Here is an 18378-nt window from a genome sequence, read left to right as displayed (position 1 = left end):
TATTTCTGTTAAATAAGAATGAGAGGGAGATAGTCACTGAACGTCTTTTTATAACTTTTGAATTTTGAGCCAGAGGAATATATTATCTACTGAAAAATAAAGTAAAACAGAGAAAAAACTTAACTGAAGATTAGGGAAGTAGGAGAAAGCTAACATGACTGGGTGCCAGCTATGTGCCAGATAAGGAAGGTAGTTGGTTTTTTTTTTTTTTTAATCGTGGGTAAAATATATATATCATAAAGTTCTTCATCTAACCCCTTCTAAGCCTATAGTTCCAGCCAGCATTAAGTACATTCACAATGCTGTGCTATCATTGTTATTATTCACGTCCAGAATTTTTCTGTCATTCCAAATTGAAATTCTGTACCCCCATAGAAAGCTGGAGTTTGTAAATTCAATCTTCAAAATAATCCTGTGAGGGATAGTTAAGAAAACGAGCTCAGGAAGATCACATCATTTGCCTGAGACAGCACGGATGACTGGGCCCCAGCTCTTCCCTACTCCTCCAAATCCTTTGGGTTCTAGGAGGAGGTGGGAGTGGACACGGGGTGGGGGTGTGTGTGGAGGCTGGCTTTGCGCATGTGCTTGCGTGTCTTCTAGTACCAGGCACCAACACCACAAGTTCTTTTAGGAAACTTGACAACTTGTGCTATGGTAACCTGTAAATTATATTAAAAAACAAAACAAAACAAAAAAAAAACCATTTGACTCTTTGCTACTAGACAAAAATTTAATTGCCCTTTAGAAGTGCACTGTGCAGAATGCACTGTGAAATACATCATCATTGTGAAAACCTACCCCACGCCTGGCTTTTAGATGTGCCTTAGAGTTGGTTCATTGTGAATAGATTTATTGGCCACCACGTCAGGAAGTTATTATTCAAAGGGCACCTGCACGATATGGCACAAGAAAAAAGGGAGAAAGGAATGACTCTTCTCCATTGAGAGAAGGAAATTTCTAGCAGGGTAAGCCAAGCTGAACAGATGTGAAAAACAAGAATCGGTCTGATCTTATCTTTGAGCGGCAGAAAACACTGGGCTGAACTGAGAAGCCTGCTGAATTATCTACCATTTTTTGAAATGCATGATTAAATAACCAACAATTATGCTGAAACTACTGCACATTCTTTGCTCATGAAGCTGTGATGGGAGTGATTGCTTTCTACACTACCAGTCGCTTTGGTCTTGCTCTCCCTCACTCCCACGTGTATGAGAAGTGATTCACATTTTTGTTCTCATGTGGTTACTCAATAGTGTCGAACACACTGTAACACAACCCAGTAACCCAGGTTATTCTTGGACGTCCACTCCTTTTTTGAGAATCAAAATGTGCATTCGGAATTGAGGGCACTTTGTGTCTGATTGTGTTCGTGTTTGTTTAGCTATCCTAATGTTTTGAGTCACACATTTGATTTAGAGAACAAAAATAATAGCCTCTGATAATGCTTACAGACAAGATATCTTTGTCATTTTTCAAGTCACATTTAGCCGTGTAGGAATTCCAGGGCCAATCATTTAAAAATCTGGTCTCACGCATGGCCCCGTCACCCAAAATGGCCAGGTGGCAAATCTTCTGGAAAAAGAAAAAGTGCTACATTTCTTAAGTTTGGGGTCCCTATTTCAAAGGACAGAGAGGGAGGCTGTTACCTGTATCCCAATCGAGAGACATCGATTTTTCTTAAAGTGATCCTTCTTCCTGTCCTCTGTGGTGACAGTGGCTATGGTGGTCGTGGTAGTGACGGTGGTGGGGTTGTTGTTCATGTGTTGACTTGCCGGGCCGTGGATCTGGGCATTTGCTGCTTCGATGGCGGCTGTCAGAGCCTTCATACTGTCCAGGCTCTCCGTGGAGTTGCTCAGTCCAGACTGGCTGATAATATCTCCTCGCTGGCCCTGTCCATCCATGTAGGCATCCTGCGCAGACTCTGTGCTACTCTGGGCTGTGATAGAAATGAAAGGTTTCGTGGTAGTTCTGGGTGGGACTGGAGGTGGTGTCTTCTTATATGTTGTAATGCAAGATGACACTGGAAGACAGTGAAAACAGAGACACTGTGATTTCTGTGTGGGTTTTAATTTCTGTATCGTAATTAACATCCACTGGAAATCAGTGCACACGAAACACACAAAGACGTTGACCATGAAAACAAGTCCGTTGATAGAGTAAGTGAGATCCCCGCGTAAGGAGGACATCTGAGCCTCCTATGGGGAGCCACTCCCACCAGACGGAGGGAAAAAAGGCTGGAAAACAGTTCGACCTCTGAGATGGACATTTCTGAAATGGAAGTTAATACGAATCAACATAGAATAGCCTCTGTAGAAACCCTCCCGGGCAACAGTCCCCTGAGAGGTAATATATACACACACGCGTCTACCGGCTCAGGAAAATATTAACTAGAGCTAACGTTAAACAAGGCAACTCACTGGAGAAGATTGCAGTGGTTGATAATAAACACTGGGACAGGAAGGAAGAAAGCAAAGAGGTTGTGAGCAAGTGTGGTCTCATCCTAACCACACAGTGGGAAGTGCCCTGGTGGGCAGGCGTGGCAGCGCCCAAGGCCATCCCAGGGTCCTGGAGCTCCCTTTCTTCCTTTCTGTCCCCCTCCCTCCCATCCCCCCTGCTCCCTTCCTGTCTTGGTCTCTGCCCTCCCTCCAGCCCTCTTCCCTCCTTCCCCTCTTCCCTCCCTCTTTCCCTCTTTCTTCCTCCTACTTCCTTCCTTCCTTCTTTCCATCCTTCTTTCCTTCCTTCCTTCCTTCCTTCCTCCTCTCCCTCCCTGCTTCCTTCCTCCCCCCCCTTCTCTTCCTCCTTCCTTCCTCTCCTTTCTCCCTCCTTTCCTTCCTTGTCTCCCTCCTGCCCTCCTTCCCTTCTTCCCTCCCTACTTCCTTCCTTCCCTCCTTCCTCTGGATAGATGCTCACTATATAAACTTCCACTTGAATTTTTGTTGTTTTTTTCTGAGCATAACTGTCCTCTAAGAGGGAATACACTGCACAAAAGTATTGTAGGAGACCTGGGTGGCTCAGTGATGGAGTGTCCGCCTTTGGCTCAGGTCATGATCCTGGGGTCCTGGGATTGAGTCCCGCATCGGGCTCCCTGCATGGAGCCTGCTTCTCTCTCTGCCTGTGTCTCTGCCTCTCTCTCTCTCTCTGTCTCTCATGAATAAATAAACTCTTTAAGAAAAAAAAAGTCTCCTATTGTAGTTTCCCTTGTTTCTCTTTGGGGGGGGGCGGGTGAGGTGGCTCCCGAAAATCCTGTCCTTCAAGGCAACTTAATCAACTCAGAGGCCTGAGTCTGTGCCTAAACATGTCCTTTCTAGACCTGTGAGGGTTGAGTTGAGGTCCTCCCTGAGGCTCCGGCTGAAGTCGCCTCTGGTCTCCTCCCCAACTACCTGATTAGGACTGTGAGGTTACATGAAGAAGCTTTACACACCTCTCTTTAGCTTTCCGTTTGTGGAGCATGAGGTGCAAAATACAGATCAAAAAAGAATGATGAAGTTTTCAAGTGAACGCCCTGCCAGAAAAGAACAATTCCTTGACCAGCTTTCTAAAGATGTTTGTTAAGACCTCTTTAAAAATGATTCCAACTGTTGTGTTTCCATGGCACCCCCACCCCCCAGGCCGCTCCCACTCACAGTGGGCGGTCACTGTCACACCAAATCAGCTACTCCTGACCACAGGATCCAACTGTCGTTTGAGCTGCCACTGGGCCGTCTCACTAAATGAAATACTTGCTTTAATATTTAGGATGTTTCCTGAGGCCACTCAAAGGAAGTGTCCTATAAGGAACAATAAACAGAAGGATCCTATTACACTGTGCTGTGGTTTCACTGGCTTGTGATTTGGAGTAATTTCCTTAACCGTAAAACAGGGAAAGAAATATTTTGCTATTTCCTAGGGATTACCTGATGGAACTAAGCCCTGGAGGTGGGGGGTAATGTAAACAATATAAATGTAGCCACCACTCAGTTACCCGGGATGAATGATTGCCAGAGGCTCACGCGGGGAAAACCTTCCACCTGGGCTTAGTGCATGGACTATACATCCTTTAATTTGAACAGAGCTCAGCAATTCCCAGCCCATCGTCTACAGTTTTCAGCTCAGGTGCCTAAGAGGTAATGCAACCAGTGGAGGTTCCCAGTGCCCCCTGAGATGGGCAGAGCCAGGAGCAAAGCCAGCCTGGTCTGGGTTCTCCCTCTGGGCTACAGTGAAGCCTCTGGCTACTAATGCAAACACATGCAATGCTGATTTTCTCACTTCACCCAATTTAGTGTCAGGTAGTGTATCTACTGTGGAGCTACCTTCTGCTTCCAGGAAGGTTTGCAGGGATAACCCTACTCAGGATGATGCTCAGTCTCAGTTATTCATTGGAAGACCAGACTGGGTGGGACGGGGAGTGACTATATGTAGGATAAGATCAATCTATCTCTTCAAATCTAGTGAAACCAGTTAATTTCATTACTTCTCTTAAGACAAGTCTTTACAGTGTAAACTCGTTATTTTGCTCAAAATGGATGTTCAGGACAGTCTGCCCACTCATAGTCCAAAGAAACGAAATGCCACATTCTTACAAAGAAAGTCTGATCTTTTGGGTTGTTTATGCCTCGTTAGTTACCCTGTTTCCTCTTTCGGTGTGGATAATCAAAATTGCACAATGCAGCCAAATAGAGTATTATTTCATTTGCTGTGAGTTACAGTAGAAATTTTGCCAAGATGGGATGTGTGCTATAGGGAACATAGAAAGGAGGGTGTCACATTATTTCCAGTCTAATGATGGGGTTTGGGGACACTCCCTGGGGCCAACTGCAATTTGGTGCCACCTGCTGGCTGTTGTCAGCTCCCCTTCTGGATCTATAGGGATAACTCCCAGTACTTTGATCAATGGGGACCTGCAGGGCACAGGAGCAATGCTAGAAATCCACTATGATAAGACTGGAGAGGGAGTATCTTGGGCACATGGCTTTCCCAATAGGCCCAGCCCCGATGCCCAAAGAAGGTAAGAATTTGAGATTGCCTTACCTTGAATACGGGAACTGAACAGAGGCCGGGAATCACTTACTATGGTGTTGTATTCGAGGGGCTTGGCACAAATCTTATGAGATTTCACTGCATTGTGGGGCTTGGCACAAATCTGCCACAGTTACCACAGTTACACTCAAAGAAGCACCACCCATCAATTTTCAAACAGAAATTTAAAAGGAATTCCAATCTTTAAGAATGCCCCCTGTCAGAGAAGAAAGGAGATCCAAGACACAACTTACACTTCCCATAATCCCCTTCCTTCTCATGCCCCAATTCTTTTGCAATTCAAGGCTGCTCCAGAAACTCATACAACCAAATCCCCAATTTTTCCCAGCGTCACTCTTAACTGGTTTTACAGGCTAGGCTCTGAATCCTTTCTTCTCTCCTAAGATATATATATATATATATATATATATATATATATATATATTCTCTTAAGATATATATATATATTCTCCTAAGATATATATATATTCTCTCCTAAGATATATATATATCTATATATATAGATATATAGATATATTTCTAATTCTACTCTCATGATTCAGCACCATGAATAATTTAGAATCCACTGGAGTCTGAGTGCCAGGAGGGGTGCAGTAGAGTGGGGTTCAAGAAGATGAAACACAAGTAAATAAATCTTGTTTGGTCAAGACAGAAAGAGAAGACAAGTGGCGTATATGCCATAAATGAAATACTTCTCTTATCTAAGAGTAACATTGATTAAAGTTGTGATTAAAAAATGTAAGTGCTCAAAAAGAAAATGCAAGTGCTCCTTTTATTCAACTGGAACATGAAAAAGAAAAGATATTGTACTTTAACCATTGTTATTGCTTTCCTTTGCCTGATATATTTATTTGTTCATTTCAAATAAACTGATTTTCTTTCTTATTTGGATCCTGATGATTTATTACCCCAGCTCAAAGTTGGTGAAAGGACTCCTATTTATAAGGACGATCAGCACGAGTGTAGTTACAGATTTTGATGACCTCACTTCCATTCAGAGGACACTGCAGAGCATAGACAGCAGAGACTGGTTTTTACATTGAGTTAAGAAATTACTGAAGAAGGGGGAGGGGGAGGGGTTGGGGAGGAGGAAGAGGAAAAGAAGGAGAAGTAAAAAAAAAAAGAGAGAGAGAGAACAGATTCTTATCCTATTTCAGCGTCTAGCTGACTATTCAATATTGTCTCTATTTGAATGGAAAGATAATGCTGGTGTTGAAAGCCTCAGGAAGGCCTGTGCCAGGAATTATTTTTTTCTGTAGTGGTGAAGGTTTTCTGAAAAAAAAGAAAAAAAAAAAAACCACTAGGCTTTCTTATCATTCTGGTTATCCTCTGTGATCAAGAGCACACATGTGTCAGACGGCCACAAAACAGATGTAGGTTCAAGCCCATGTTTTAGATCTTCTCAATAATACATTCTGACTGGGATGCCTGGGTGGCTCAGTCTCAGTTGAGCATCTGACTATTGATTTCGGCTTGGGTCCTGATTTCATGGTCGTGAGATGGAGCCCCACCAGAGGCTCTGAGCTCAGAGTGGAGTCTGCTTCTCCCTCGCCCTCTACTTCTCCCCTTGCACATGCTAGCCCACACTCTGTCTCTCAAATAAATAAGTGAATAAAATCTTTAAAAAAAAACAACAACAACCTTCTGACTGGTTAAACTATTGTGTCACATACTATAAAGCTACACTGAGGAATTATTTAGCACTTCCTTGTTACTGAATTTTAGAAACTCTTTCAGATACAATGACAAACCCATAAGAAGCATAGATTAAAACCACAAAAGGACAACAAAAGAATTCCAAAATATACATATACATAGAGTTGTACAGTAGTCAAACGACACCTTTTTGATGTAAACAAGTTATCCTAAGACTTGATTAACCACAAAGCAAGCTGTGATTTGATCTGTGTTTAGTAGCTGCGGGCCTTCTACACAGGAGTGATGGTCAAAGTGATCTTGGATTTGCAGAGTTGGATCAGATGGTCTGCTCTGACCCAGCTGAAGACCACCAGAAAGAGAAGGCCCACCTCAACCCGCTGTCTAGTTTCTGTTGAGGACAAAGGTCTCCTGATTTGGGTGATTTGGTCCAGCCAACAATAATTTAACGAGCCCTCAAAAGAAGATTTTTTTAATCTTCTTTCATCAAATGGGGTTACCAGTGGGGTGCTGGAACTGGCTCTTCTCAGTTTGCCAGGTAATTGTGCAAATCTCTTCCCAAGTCTCTGTTTAGTGACATTTCATCGATAGCTTGAAACTGACCTTGGTGTGAATGTTTACATAATGGAAATTGGGAAATACTACCCCTGCCTCAGAGAGCCAGTTGTTAAGCATTTCCAGCACACCTGTACCCATAGAGTGGCACTGTTCAAAGTGTGGTCCACAGACTGGTGCCCATTCACAAAGTATTTGATGAGTGTAGAGTGACATACACCGAGAAAATTGAGAGTGAACTTTTAGAAACTTTTACAACGATTCTAAAGACTGTTTATTGGTCAAATCTAACAACAAAGAAGACTGGGGCTTGTTTTGGGGTGCCCTATTTTAAACTTTTCCTTTATCTAGTGATTCTTTTATTGCATTTTTTTATCAAAATGCCAATCTGCAACAATCAGACACCAAACAAACAAACTAGTCTATCACCAGAGAGAGTTTGAGAAGCACTTACAGGAAACATTTGCAAATCCAGTGGACAGGATGGAGGTAGTGCATGTAGGATTAAGAACATATTAGGGAAGTAACTTGAAACTACAGGCTATTTTAGAAAGCAAAATGATGTGAAGAGGCCAAAGGAAAAAAGGAAATGGGGAAGGATGTAGGACATAAAGGGACTGCTGCACAAATACAAGATTGTGGTTTTAACATCAGGTAAGCTGCCTATTTCTAAGAGGGTGTGCAGGAGTACAAATGTGATGTCTAGAACAAGGGGAGGATTGTGGTGCTGCATTTCATTCCGGGCTCTTCTCTTTAAGGGGAAATTGCAAAGTGCTCCGAGGAAAGAAAAACCATCTCTTAAGAGGAGTGGATTAAGGAGAGGGGATGTTTAGTTTGCAAGAGAAGGCGGAAGAATTTCCAATGATTTTGAAGGCTCTTGCCTCAACGTTGGCATGGACTAGTTCTGTATAAGGCCCCGTGGGAAATCACAAAGGTAGGAAGAATAGTTCTCTAGTAGTCAGTTGTCCAAAGGTGGAATATGGGGCCCTTGCTGGGTAGTGATCTTTTGGTCTCTGGACATGTGAAGCACAGACCAGCTCATCTTTTGGCTGGGCAGTTATTAAGATTGTACCACCATGTGAGAGGAGCCTGCCGTAGGTGACAAGATTTCTTTCAAACTGAAGCTCCTGTGGTTTTATGAATATGAATAAAAGGTAGAAAAAAATTGAGAAGTAGAGACCCATTGAGAGTGATGTGAAAAAGCTGAAGAAGGAAGCCAAGAGAAGCCGTTAGGGAGCATTACCAACAAGGATGTTTGGTAGCAATGACCAATGTTCTGGCATCCTGGGAATGCGTTCTGGCACAGGCGAGGGTAAAGCTGCTAATAAGAGAAATTTGCTGCTGCTGCTTCGCATCAAGGAGGCCCAGGCGTGCCGAACTGGCAACCAACTGGAGGTCAGGCTCCCGGGGGTGGCATGCCACACAGGCGGGGCTCCTCTCCCACCAAGTGCCAGACAAACCAGCCTTCTGGATTGAGTCCTTCACAGTGAAAGGCACAAACCCAGGTGAAAACAATGATAAGATGGAACATTAGTCCAGACTCTTTTTTTTTTTTTTTAAGCTCTACATCCACCATGAGGCTTGAATTGAATTCACAGTCCCCAGGGATGGCGACTCCTGTGCTTCACCAGCTGAGCCAGCCCGGTGCCCCTTTAGTTCAGGCTCTTGACCTGCCCTGAGGTGAACCAAATCACCAGGGTGAATCCTTGCTCCATAACACACTGTGCTAAGTATTTAATAGACATGATGTCATGACAGAGGAAGCTCTTGCCACCCCCATTTGTTTGATGGTAAGACAGAGAGGCTCAGAGCAGGTAACTGAGGTCTTTATCTTACACAGCTACTAAGTAGTGGAGTCTGCCTAAGTCGGAGGAGGCCTCGTTCCCAGTTCTCTTCCTTCCCCCAAACCGCCTGCAACCAGCTGCCCAACAAAACTTCGATTAAACGCCTTGTCCAGTACAGTCTATCATGCTTCTCGTGAGAAAATGCCCCCTAACGCTCCCCATTGCTGTGCTTGGCACCCTGCCGGAACCTGTCAAAGGCATGGAGACCGAACACATCTGGGGTGGCCAGCGAGGGGTGCACCAGCCGCACGGTTCAAAGCGCTGCGGGATCCCGGGGTGGCTCCGCGGCTGAGTGTCCGCCTTCGGCCCAGGGCGTGACCCTGGAGGCCCGGGATCGAGCCCCCGCATCGGGCTCCCTACATGGAGCCTGCTTCTCCGTCTGCCTGTGTCTCTGCCTCTCTCTCTCTCTGTGTGTCTCATGAATAAATAAAATCTTTAAAAAAAAAAAAAAAGTGTGGGATCCCTGGGTGGCTCAGCGGTTTAGCGCCTGCCTTTGGCCCAAGGTGTGATCCTAGAGCCCCCGGGATCGAGTCCCACGTCGGGCTCCCTGCATGGAGCCTGCTCCTCCCTCTGCCTGTGTCTCTGCCTCTCTCTCTCTCTATCGTGAATAAATAAATAAAATCTTAAAAAAAAAAAAAAAAGTGTTGCAAGAGTCGGGCTCCGCGCTGGGCGTGCAACCTGCTGAAGATCCCCCTCCCCAGCCCCTCCAGCCGCTCTGCTGCGCCTGTGCTCCTTCTGGCAAGATGAAAATACTGTCCCCCCCCACCCCCCCAAGGAAAAAAAAAGAGGAGGAACTCCCCAAAACAAAATATAGACATGGAAAAATCGCTCCGTCGTTTCAAAATATTTACAGCTGAGCGTCTCCGGGCCACCCAGAGCGCGGCGCGGGGGAGGCCTGGGTCCCCCGGGGAGGGGGTTGGCCCGGGGCGGGGGGATGGGGGGGCCCGGGAGCGGGTCCCGCCAACCGTCCTGCACGGAAACCGCAGGGCCTCGGGAAGGTTTTCTGGGTCCAAGCAGAGAACAGCGCGCTTGTGTGGACCGAGGGAGGGGCGCGCTCCTGACTCCCCGGTCGTAAGACTTGCCAGCTGGGAGCTGCCGGTGTTCCAGACGCTTCCAACGCCAGACGCGCGCCCCAAGCCTCGGCTTGTCTGGCTGGGAGATCCGCGCCTGATCGCAGGCGGCTCCCGCGGGGGGCAGAGCTCGCCCCGCCGCGCCGCTGCTCCTCAAGCAGCACATTGTTCTCCCCGGGAAGAATGGAAAGGTTTGTTTCGGTCACAGCTCCCCCCTCCCCCCCTCTTCTTTTCTAAGAGGCACCCAAGTTGTTCTAACACGTTGCTACAATCCTTGGGCTTCCCGAGGTGAGGCCGCGGCGCACAGAGCCTGCACTGTCCCGACCTCCCGGGAAGGAGGGCGCGGAGTTAGTCATTAAAAGGGGGGGTGGGTGGGGAGGGGTGGGGAAGAGCCCCAGGCACTTCATGCCTGGAAATGATGTAACAGGCAGCCACTCCTCTGTTAGCACCACGACCGAACAATGCTCGGGCGATGCGCGGCAGCTGCGCTGCAAATGTCAGCGCCAGCCCCGTCCAAAGAGCTTGAAAGGCACCAAGCTGGAGGACTTTGTGCTGTACCTTTCTCGCCCACATTTTCCCCCAAGCACTCCCAGGAACCTGGCAACAGGTAACGTGGCAACCTTTGCTTTAGAAAGTGGCAAGTGGCATGACTTCAGAGGACAAGTGGATTTTTTTTTTTTTTTAAAGCCAACTGCAGCTCCCCTCCCAGCACCTCCATACCCCGCCCCGCCCCCCCCCCCCCCACGCCCGGGGCCAAGGAGCTGCGAAAAAGGTAGCGCTGCCGGCAGCCCTGCTCTCGGGTGCCACCTTGTGGCTAAACTCGGAACAGCACCGAGGTACCTGCAAATCCGCGGCCTAGCTCCAAGGTAAGTCAAGTCAGGCTATGCGGGGGGTGGAGGTGGGGGTGGTGGTGGTGGACGTCTTTGCTAGGCTTTGTCTTCCGGAAAGAAACACCGGGAGTGTTAGTCAACATTCAGAATGCCCTGCTTTTAAACTCTCACCGCAACAAGAATTTTACCCTAAAGCAAGAACTGCTGCCGCCCGTTTGGTTAGGTGGATGGCAGCAAGGATTAAGAGCCAAGAAACTGAGCACTCCTGCTGGGTGAGACTTTTTCCATTTTCCATTTTTATCTTTTTTACGTGAGTTGTATGCAGAAACCTTTCTCTGGGGCGGAGGCATTTCTAATTCACATCTCTGGTTTCCAGTTAGTCTACTTGCAAGGATTATTTAGGATTTCCAGACTGCAGGCCCAGCTTCCCAGAAAGCAGGGCTTGCAGTACCAGTTTAGCTCTTTTATCTCCGTGTGGGGCAAACACCCACAGAAATGCCAAGGGCACTGTTTTTAACCAGTCTTCTTTCTCTCAGGTACTCTCCCTTCTGGTGTTTCTTGATTTGGAGGAATGGCTACAGTTGCGAGCTGCTGATAGCTCCAGCCAGTTGTGAGGGCATCCGTTCTTTCTCCCTCTCTGGAAATGTTAACTGGAAACCAAGCAAGAGGTTTAGATCAAAGTAACTGTGCTCTTCAGAAAGTTCCATTAATTAACTAAATTAAAGGAAGTTCAATGATGTTTGGAGGAAAGTCATTTTAGAAGGCCCAGGTCCAAGGGACTTTAGTCTAAAACTTCTAATGTGGACTTTTAATGAAGTTTGGCAGCAAGTTAAATAATATTAGAAATTGAGGGTTACCATATGGAAAACCAGTTGTTGCCTGAAATCAATCATTTCAAAGGAACATCTTGAAGTAGACAGACATTTGGCTAGTATTTGCTTAGACCATTTAATACTAAAGATTAAAAGCCCACGGCTCTGAGTAAGAATCATTTGACCAGTAGCCACGGTGAGTCATAGCCTTCCTTCTTAAGAACTAGGATGTTGAGAACACTGGGCTTACTAATTTGCAAGGCAGGGCCATTGCTTCCAGAAGGGAATGTGATCAGAATTTCACGGCTCATTTTCCTGGTCTTTCCAACAGGTGCTGTTGAGTCATCCATGTACAGAAGTGACTGCCCTGGCAGTTTCATCTGTTAGGATTAAGTTTCCATTTGTTCCATCACTTTATGAAGTGATTTCTACCATTGAGTCAGATATATCACTTCCTCTAGGACTTAGGGATTTTTTTCAATGTTTGTAACTTTGTGTGTGTTTTTCAAAATTTGTCCCAGCCGGTCTGCAGGTTTTCCTGGATTGAATGGATTGTTTACAGGAGGGGAAGATTCAGGGCCCAAGGTCAGGGTTACCGAATTATATAAGGTTTCCTGTTTGGGCAGTTGGTCTACCAACCCCTCAGGTTAGTGCAGACTGGGTCTTGCCAAAGAACAACATGCCTACAAGGACTGGGGGTAGGGATGGTGCCAGGAGCAGGGAAGGATTTTTTTTTTTTTTAAGCTTTTCATCAAGCTTTGATTTCTTGTCAGAGGTCACTTCACAGTGATACTTTCCTATAGTCTCTGTAGGTGATTTTTTTTTTTTTTTTTTTTCCTGACTAGGAATTCTGAGAAAGGAATTTAGTTAAGAATGTAAGAACCACCAGGTCAGGCACTGTTGTCCGTTTTTTTTCATGGTGACCACAGTGCTTGAAACACGCATGGCACATGGTAGGACTGTAGTAAAGTACTTGTTACCTGAAGGAATGAACAGGGATGAAAAGGCACTTCCTGGAGAAAAAGGAAAAAAGGACCACTAATCAGGATAGGGAAGTCACTGGGGCGGAAGTGAAATGACTACTCAGCAGCCATTCTGGGTGACCTTGGGTCTTACAGTTGAATCTCCTGTCACCGACGCCCACTTCTCTTTGGCATTGGCTGAGGGCTGGCCGAGTGCAATTGCGACTGGCCAACTTTCACCACGAGCTAGTAGGCAAAAGCCCGACCTAGTATCAGCTGAAAGCAGTTGGTCCTATGGATTATTCACCAAACTTCCTCCATCCTCTGGCTTTACCCATGAACCTCAGCAGATGGCTGTGTGAGAGGCCTGTGATGCTGTTTTTTCCCCGTGCAGTTTCCTTTCTTTGCCCTCTTATTATCCTGCTATTCTCTGCTTGCACAAGATGGATATCTGCGAGCCCAGAACTTTCTTTACCTCTTGGTCTTATTTCATGAGAATTAATATCACCTGCACAATGGGACCTGGAGCCTGGGATACAAGGAAAAGTCTGTAATGGAATCACACAAACAAACAGGACTCTCCTGTCGTGTCATTTTGGGACTGGTAAAGTAGAACTCAAGCCCACCTGGGACACGTGGGTGGTTCAGTGGTTGAGCATCCGCCTTTGGCTCAGCGTGTGATTCCGGGGTCCTGGGATTGAGTCCCACATCAGGCTCCCTTTGAGGAGCTTGCTTCTCCCTCTGCCTGTGTCTCTGCCTCTCTCTGTGTCTCTCATGAATAAGTAAATAAAATCTTAAAAAAAAAAAAAAAAAAAAAAGAACTCAAGCCCACCTAACCCCGGGTCTGTATGGGAGTAGCTAACAGTAGTTAGGAGCAGTGAGGCATCAGACACATGCTGCCAACTTGTCCCCCTTAAGAAAGTGAGTTGGCCGTGTAGACAGTGACCTGTGCACAAAACTGCGTATGTCACCAGTCTCGTCTGGCTAAGTCCTAACGGAAACTTCCAGCTGGCTCTGTCAGTAACCCCTACTGCCTGTCAAGCTCTCTGGGCTTTGGAAACAGGGCGGCCCTATCAAAGTCGCCTGCTTCTGCTGCCTTGTGGATGGAGGGTGTGCAGGGAGGGCTTGGCCTGGAGCAGAAGGTTTTGCACAAGGCAAGCTCAAATCCCCAAACTTGGGAAAACAGGATATGTGGGGAAGCATAAAAGAAAGAAAATGCATCCACCATTCCTTCCTGTTGGTTTCAGCATGATGAGGAGTGATTACCCGGGTCTGCAGAGCAGGGCACGTGGGAGGCCATAGGACACCCTGGTGTGTGGAGTTAGGCAGTTCATTATTCATCCCACTCCATTCCTCTTCCTCTCTGAAACCCCCCTTTTCAAAGGAAAAACAGGAAAACTGTCTGGGTTAGTCTGTAGAACTGTTTCGGTCAGCCCACTCGGCCCAGGAAGGATACCAGCCTGCTGCTGAGTCTCAAGGAGCTGAGCCAGTGCTTACAAATGACAGCTCCTTACCCAACTGCCTGGACAGAGGAGGACATAGAGGCAGAGAGGGACTGTCCAGGTGTCCCCGGAGCTCTCGGCCCATGCCATGCTCCAAACAGGACTTTGGCCCTCCAGTCAGCCTTTACGGTTGGTATGGAAAGGGCCCCTTAAAGATTGCATTACACATTCTACTTTACAGTTGGGTTTTGTCCTTAGGTAAAAAAATTAAATAAAAATAACCTAGGACACTGACAAGGCTCGCGCTAAAGCTGGCATCACTTTTTCCACCTGTGTCTAGTGTCCTGCTGGTTCGCCATGAGAGCCAGACGCCGCGCCTGGGATCCTGGTTCCGCAAGGGACAAGGGGGCTGCAGAGTGCGGGCTGCCCACGCTCTCCGGGGGCTCTGGGCGGTGGCGGGGGGGGGGGGGGGGGGGTCTGGCCAGAGCCAGAGTTCTTCCCATCTCAGCCTCCGTACTTCGATTTGAAAGAGCTGCCTCCTAGTTTTGTCCTGAAGATTCTCCTTTGGACCCTCATGAGAACATCGTCTGCATCTGGAAGCTCTTATGTGACTCTTTTGGTTGAATGTTTGGAATTCAGAGCTTTTTTTGGATGGTGGAAGGTGCATACACCCGACACACCCAGGGGGGTCTAGGGTGGCACCTCTGAATCCCGGACTCACCTAACCTCTTTGTCCACAGAAAGAGGTAGAACAGGACCCTGCAGGTAGTTCCAAGGTCAGGTTTTGGCTGGTGGCTTTCAGACTTGCAGATGAAGGAATGACGTTTACCTGCTCCTTCAGAAGCCTCAGAGCAGTAAGGCTCCAGCTGGGGACGTCCTCCTTCAGAGGCATGGGTGGGGGGTGCTGCCTGGAGCCCAGAGGAGGATGGTGGGTGGCTGGTGAGGGGTGGGGGCGGGCTCTGCGTTGCAGGTGGGCAAGGTTTCCATATGTTTAGGGGAAAGAGAAATCCCAGATCAGGTTTGATAAGACTCCTGATGTCGTCTCTCTTGCCTTGACCGTGTTGGAGTTTCTGGGTGTTCACCGGTTTTTTCTTTTAAAGATTTTATTCATTTACTCATGAGAGACACAAAGAGAGAGAGAGGGAGAGGCAGAGACACAGGCAGAGGGAGAAGCAGGCTCGATCCCAGGTCTCCAGGATCGCGCCCCGGGCCGCAGGCGGCGCTAAACAGCTGAGCCATCCGGACTGCCCTGTTCACCAGGTTCACACGCTGTATTCAGAAACATCTGGTTTTGATTTTTGTGAAAATGGCAATGGGGGTGCTAGTAGGGGCTTTCAAGTAACCTTTTCCCACAGGGCAGAATAACGTCTACGTAAACTGCAGGATGTGTTCTTGAAGACAAACACCTTGTATTTGCAAGGTTGCGTGGATGGGTCTTCACTCATCTTTTCCTTCGTTCTTTTTTTCATTCTCACCCCCCTGCCCTCAGGCAATAGGCATTTCCCAATAAATAAGTCATTATTTATTTTAAAATAAATAAAACCAGCGCTCTTCTCCTTGACCCACCATAATTTTTGTATTCACGGGAGGGTGGCCCTGCCCTAGGTCCAGGCTGGGCACCCTGCCAAGTAGATGCCGCTTAGGACACTCACCTAAAAGTTCGTCTGCAAAGGCACTCTCCAGTCCCCGAAGTGCTACCTAGCGCACACAGTTTGAAAATAATTTTCAAGATGCATATTTTTAGACTGCGTTTCCAACCCGAGAGATCACAGAGATAATCCATGTGAGAGCTCGAATTAAAGCATAAACCGAGGGGTGGGTAGACACATTATGAACAGCAGACATGCATATAGATGAAGCACTAGAGATTTTTAGTGTCTAAAACAAGCACTAGGGCAGCCCCAGTGGTGCAGCGGTTTAGCACCGCCTGCAGCCTAGGGCCTGATCCTGGAGACCCTGGATCGAGTCCCACATCAGGCTCTCTGTATGATGCCTGCTTCTCCCTCTGCCTGTGTCTCTGCCTCTCTCTCTCTCTCTCTGTCTCTATGAATAAAATAAATAAATGAATAAATGAATAAATGAATAAATAAATTAAATAAATAAATAAATAAATAAATAAATAAATAAATAAATAAATAAATAAAACAAGCACTACACCACCAACCTCCTGACGTGGGTGGGTAACGGTCTCCCTTTACAAAAAGAACCAGAGGAGGTAGAGGCAAGTGATTTGATTATTTTGGATTTCTACCGTCACGGGTGAAAGATTCGATCAAGTCTCAACCCTTCGAAAAAGTGACCATGCCCACTGCAAACCCACCGAGCCAGAGGATGTCCGAGGCGGCTGTGTGTTGCGTGCTTGGGGCCAGGGCTTTGTCATTCACACCGTTGGTCATTACGGTAGCAGCGCGGCGGCCGAAGTGCCGAGGTGCAGGCCTGCCGAAAGGCTAGAGGAAACCAGTGGCGTTTGGATCAAAATTAACTACCGATAGGGGATCCCTGGCGCCTGCCTTTGGCAGCGGTTTGGCGCCTGCCTTTGGCCCAGGACGCGATCCTGGAGACCCGGGATCGAATCCCACGTCGGGCTCCCGGTGCATGGAGCCTGCTTCTCCCTCTGCCTGTATCTCTGCCTCTCTGTGTGTGTGACTATCATAATAATAAAAATTAAAAAAAATAAATTAATTAATTAACTACCGCTAAAGAGCAAGGAAATGGAACACAGAGAAGGGGGGAGCACTTGGATGGCCCCTGCTCAAGATCCAGCCCGTTCCCCGTCGCCTCGTCTTGTCCCCCTCAGGCACCTGGCCGAGAGGTAATAAGACAGTGGCCTTATCTTCTAAGGGTGGAGTGAGGCCAACCTCCGTGGTAATTATGGTAAACTGAAATTGCTTGCCATTTACTCAAAAAAATGGGAGGGAGGGAGAAAGGAAAGGGCTTAAGGCAGGAAACAGTTTGTGTCTCTTGGATTGTAAAAGCACGCAGGCCAAACGGCCGGGAGTTTTCCCGGGAGGGAGAAAAACAGCCCGGCCAGGCCGCCCTCTCCCGGGGGTGACAGGATTGCTGACAGCTCAGGTCCACGTGATGGTCTAGGAAAGAGGCTCAAGCTGATGAAAACCCAAGAAATCTTCTTAGGAGTCTTCCTTTCTGAATGCAAATGACTGAGTCAGTGCTTTGCTAAGGAGGGAAGGAAGTCACAATCCCAACGAGTGACTCATTCAGTGCTGTTAGCCCAGGCAGTTGGATAAAAAGTTTCAGCCAAAGCAGCAACAAATCTACTTTAAATACTAGCACAGTAAGGAAATTCCTCTTTCGGGCTGAATGCCACCCGCACAAAAGAGCTCCTGTTGACATCTCATTTACAATCTCCCCCAGGACACAGACAAGACCATTTCAATAAACCCGGCTCAGAAACACCTATTGTTCGAAATCTTCAACTAGCAACAGGCGACCACCACTCCCCATTGTTTTGTAAAAGAAAAGATTTAGAAGGAGAAGGATTGCCACTGTGGAAGCTATGAAAAGAGGAAGGAAAAAAGTCCCTTTGACCCGGTGCTGTCAGAGAGCGTGCATGAAGAATAAAGTTAATGGATTTCCATTTTTATAAGAAGTGCCTAAGAAATGCCTGTTAAGTTTCTGAACTGGTGATGGGAAATTTTAAATTTGATGCCAACTCTGTGCGTTAAGAAGCGAACTCCTGCCAACGGGCTTGCTAAGTGAAAAGCCATAGGCTACACTTACCCTATTCTCAGCCTTACAAAAGCCCTGATAGCACCAATAGCAGAGCACCAGGTGAGTCTTTGATCTGGGCTGTTTCCCTGGGAATTAGAGCCGGACTGTCCTTTCCAAGTAGAATTTCCAGGCTCAGAGCCCACTCCTCCCCATTAATGATTTCCTTTTTTTTCCATTGCCCCATTTTGCTTCCTCTTTTAGTAGAAGTTGAACACTCTCTGGAGTTATGTTATGTGGTCCTTAGATAGGTTTTCTTCGCTATGCCCCCAATTCAGGGATACATTTGTGTTTACCCCAAAAAGGGGCATTTCTCAAATGCTTCTTATCTTGACCCTCATAATATGTCTTGCAGTTAACGTTACCCATCTCTGCAAGTGATTCCTTTATCTACCCAGAGCTCAAGCCAAAACTGGGCATTATCTAATTCCTTTTGAGTCCTCTCTCCTCTCTTAAATCCGCCTG

At 46.9% G+C, this 18378-nt stretch overlaps 1 protein-coding gene and 1 long non-coding RNA gene across 31 annotated transcripts in view; one reads left to right on the top strand and one right to left on the bottom strand.

Moving 5' to 3' along the window:
* DLGAP1 (DLG associated protein 1) overlaps positions 1-18378 on the bottom strand; it is an 875942-nt gene that overhangs the window by 70062 nt on the left and 787502 nt on the right. For 25 of the 29 annotated variants that reach the window (XM_077900117.1, XM_077900118.1, XM_077900125.1 and 22 more), the window contains one exon: positions 1647-2020. In XM_077900117.1, the coding sequence (XP_077756243.1) occupies positions 1647-2020 (374 nt within the window). The remainder of the gene's footprint in view (positions 1-1646; positions 2021-18378) is intronic. The other 4 variants (XM_077900115.1, XM_077900116.1, XM_077900137.1 and 1 more) reach the window with 1 other exon arrangement.
* On the top strand, positions 10582-13599 carry LOC144315496 (uncharacterized). Of its 2 annotated transcripts, XR_013381217.1 has the most exons (3): positions 10582-10748; positions 10829-11007; positions 11508-13599. It is a non-coding gene; the product is annotated as an uncharacterized LOC144315496 (long non-coding RNA). The 2 variants fall into 2 exon arrangements; XR_013381216.1 differs by having other exon boundaries at positions 10582-11007.

This window comes from Canis aureus, chromosome 6 (genome assembly GCF_053574225.1).
Source record: "Canis aureus isolate CA01 chromosome 6, VMU_Caureus_v.1.0, whole genome shotgun sequence".
Taxonomy (NCBI): Eukaryota; Metazoa; Chordata; class Mammalia; order Carnivora; family Canidae; genus Canis; species Canis aureus.
This window is presented reverse-complemented; position numbering and strand designations above follow the sequence as displayed.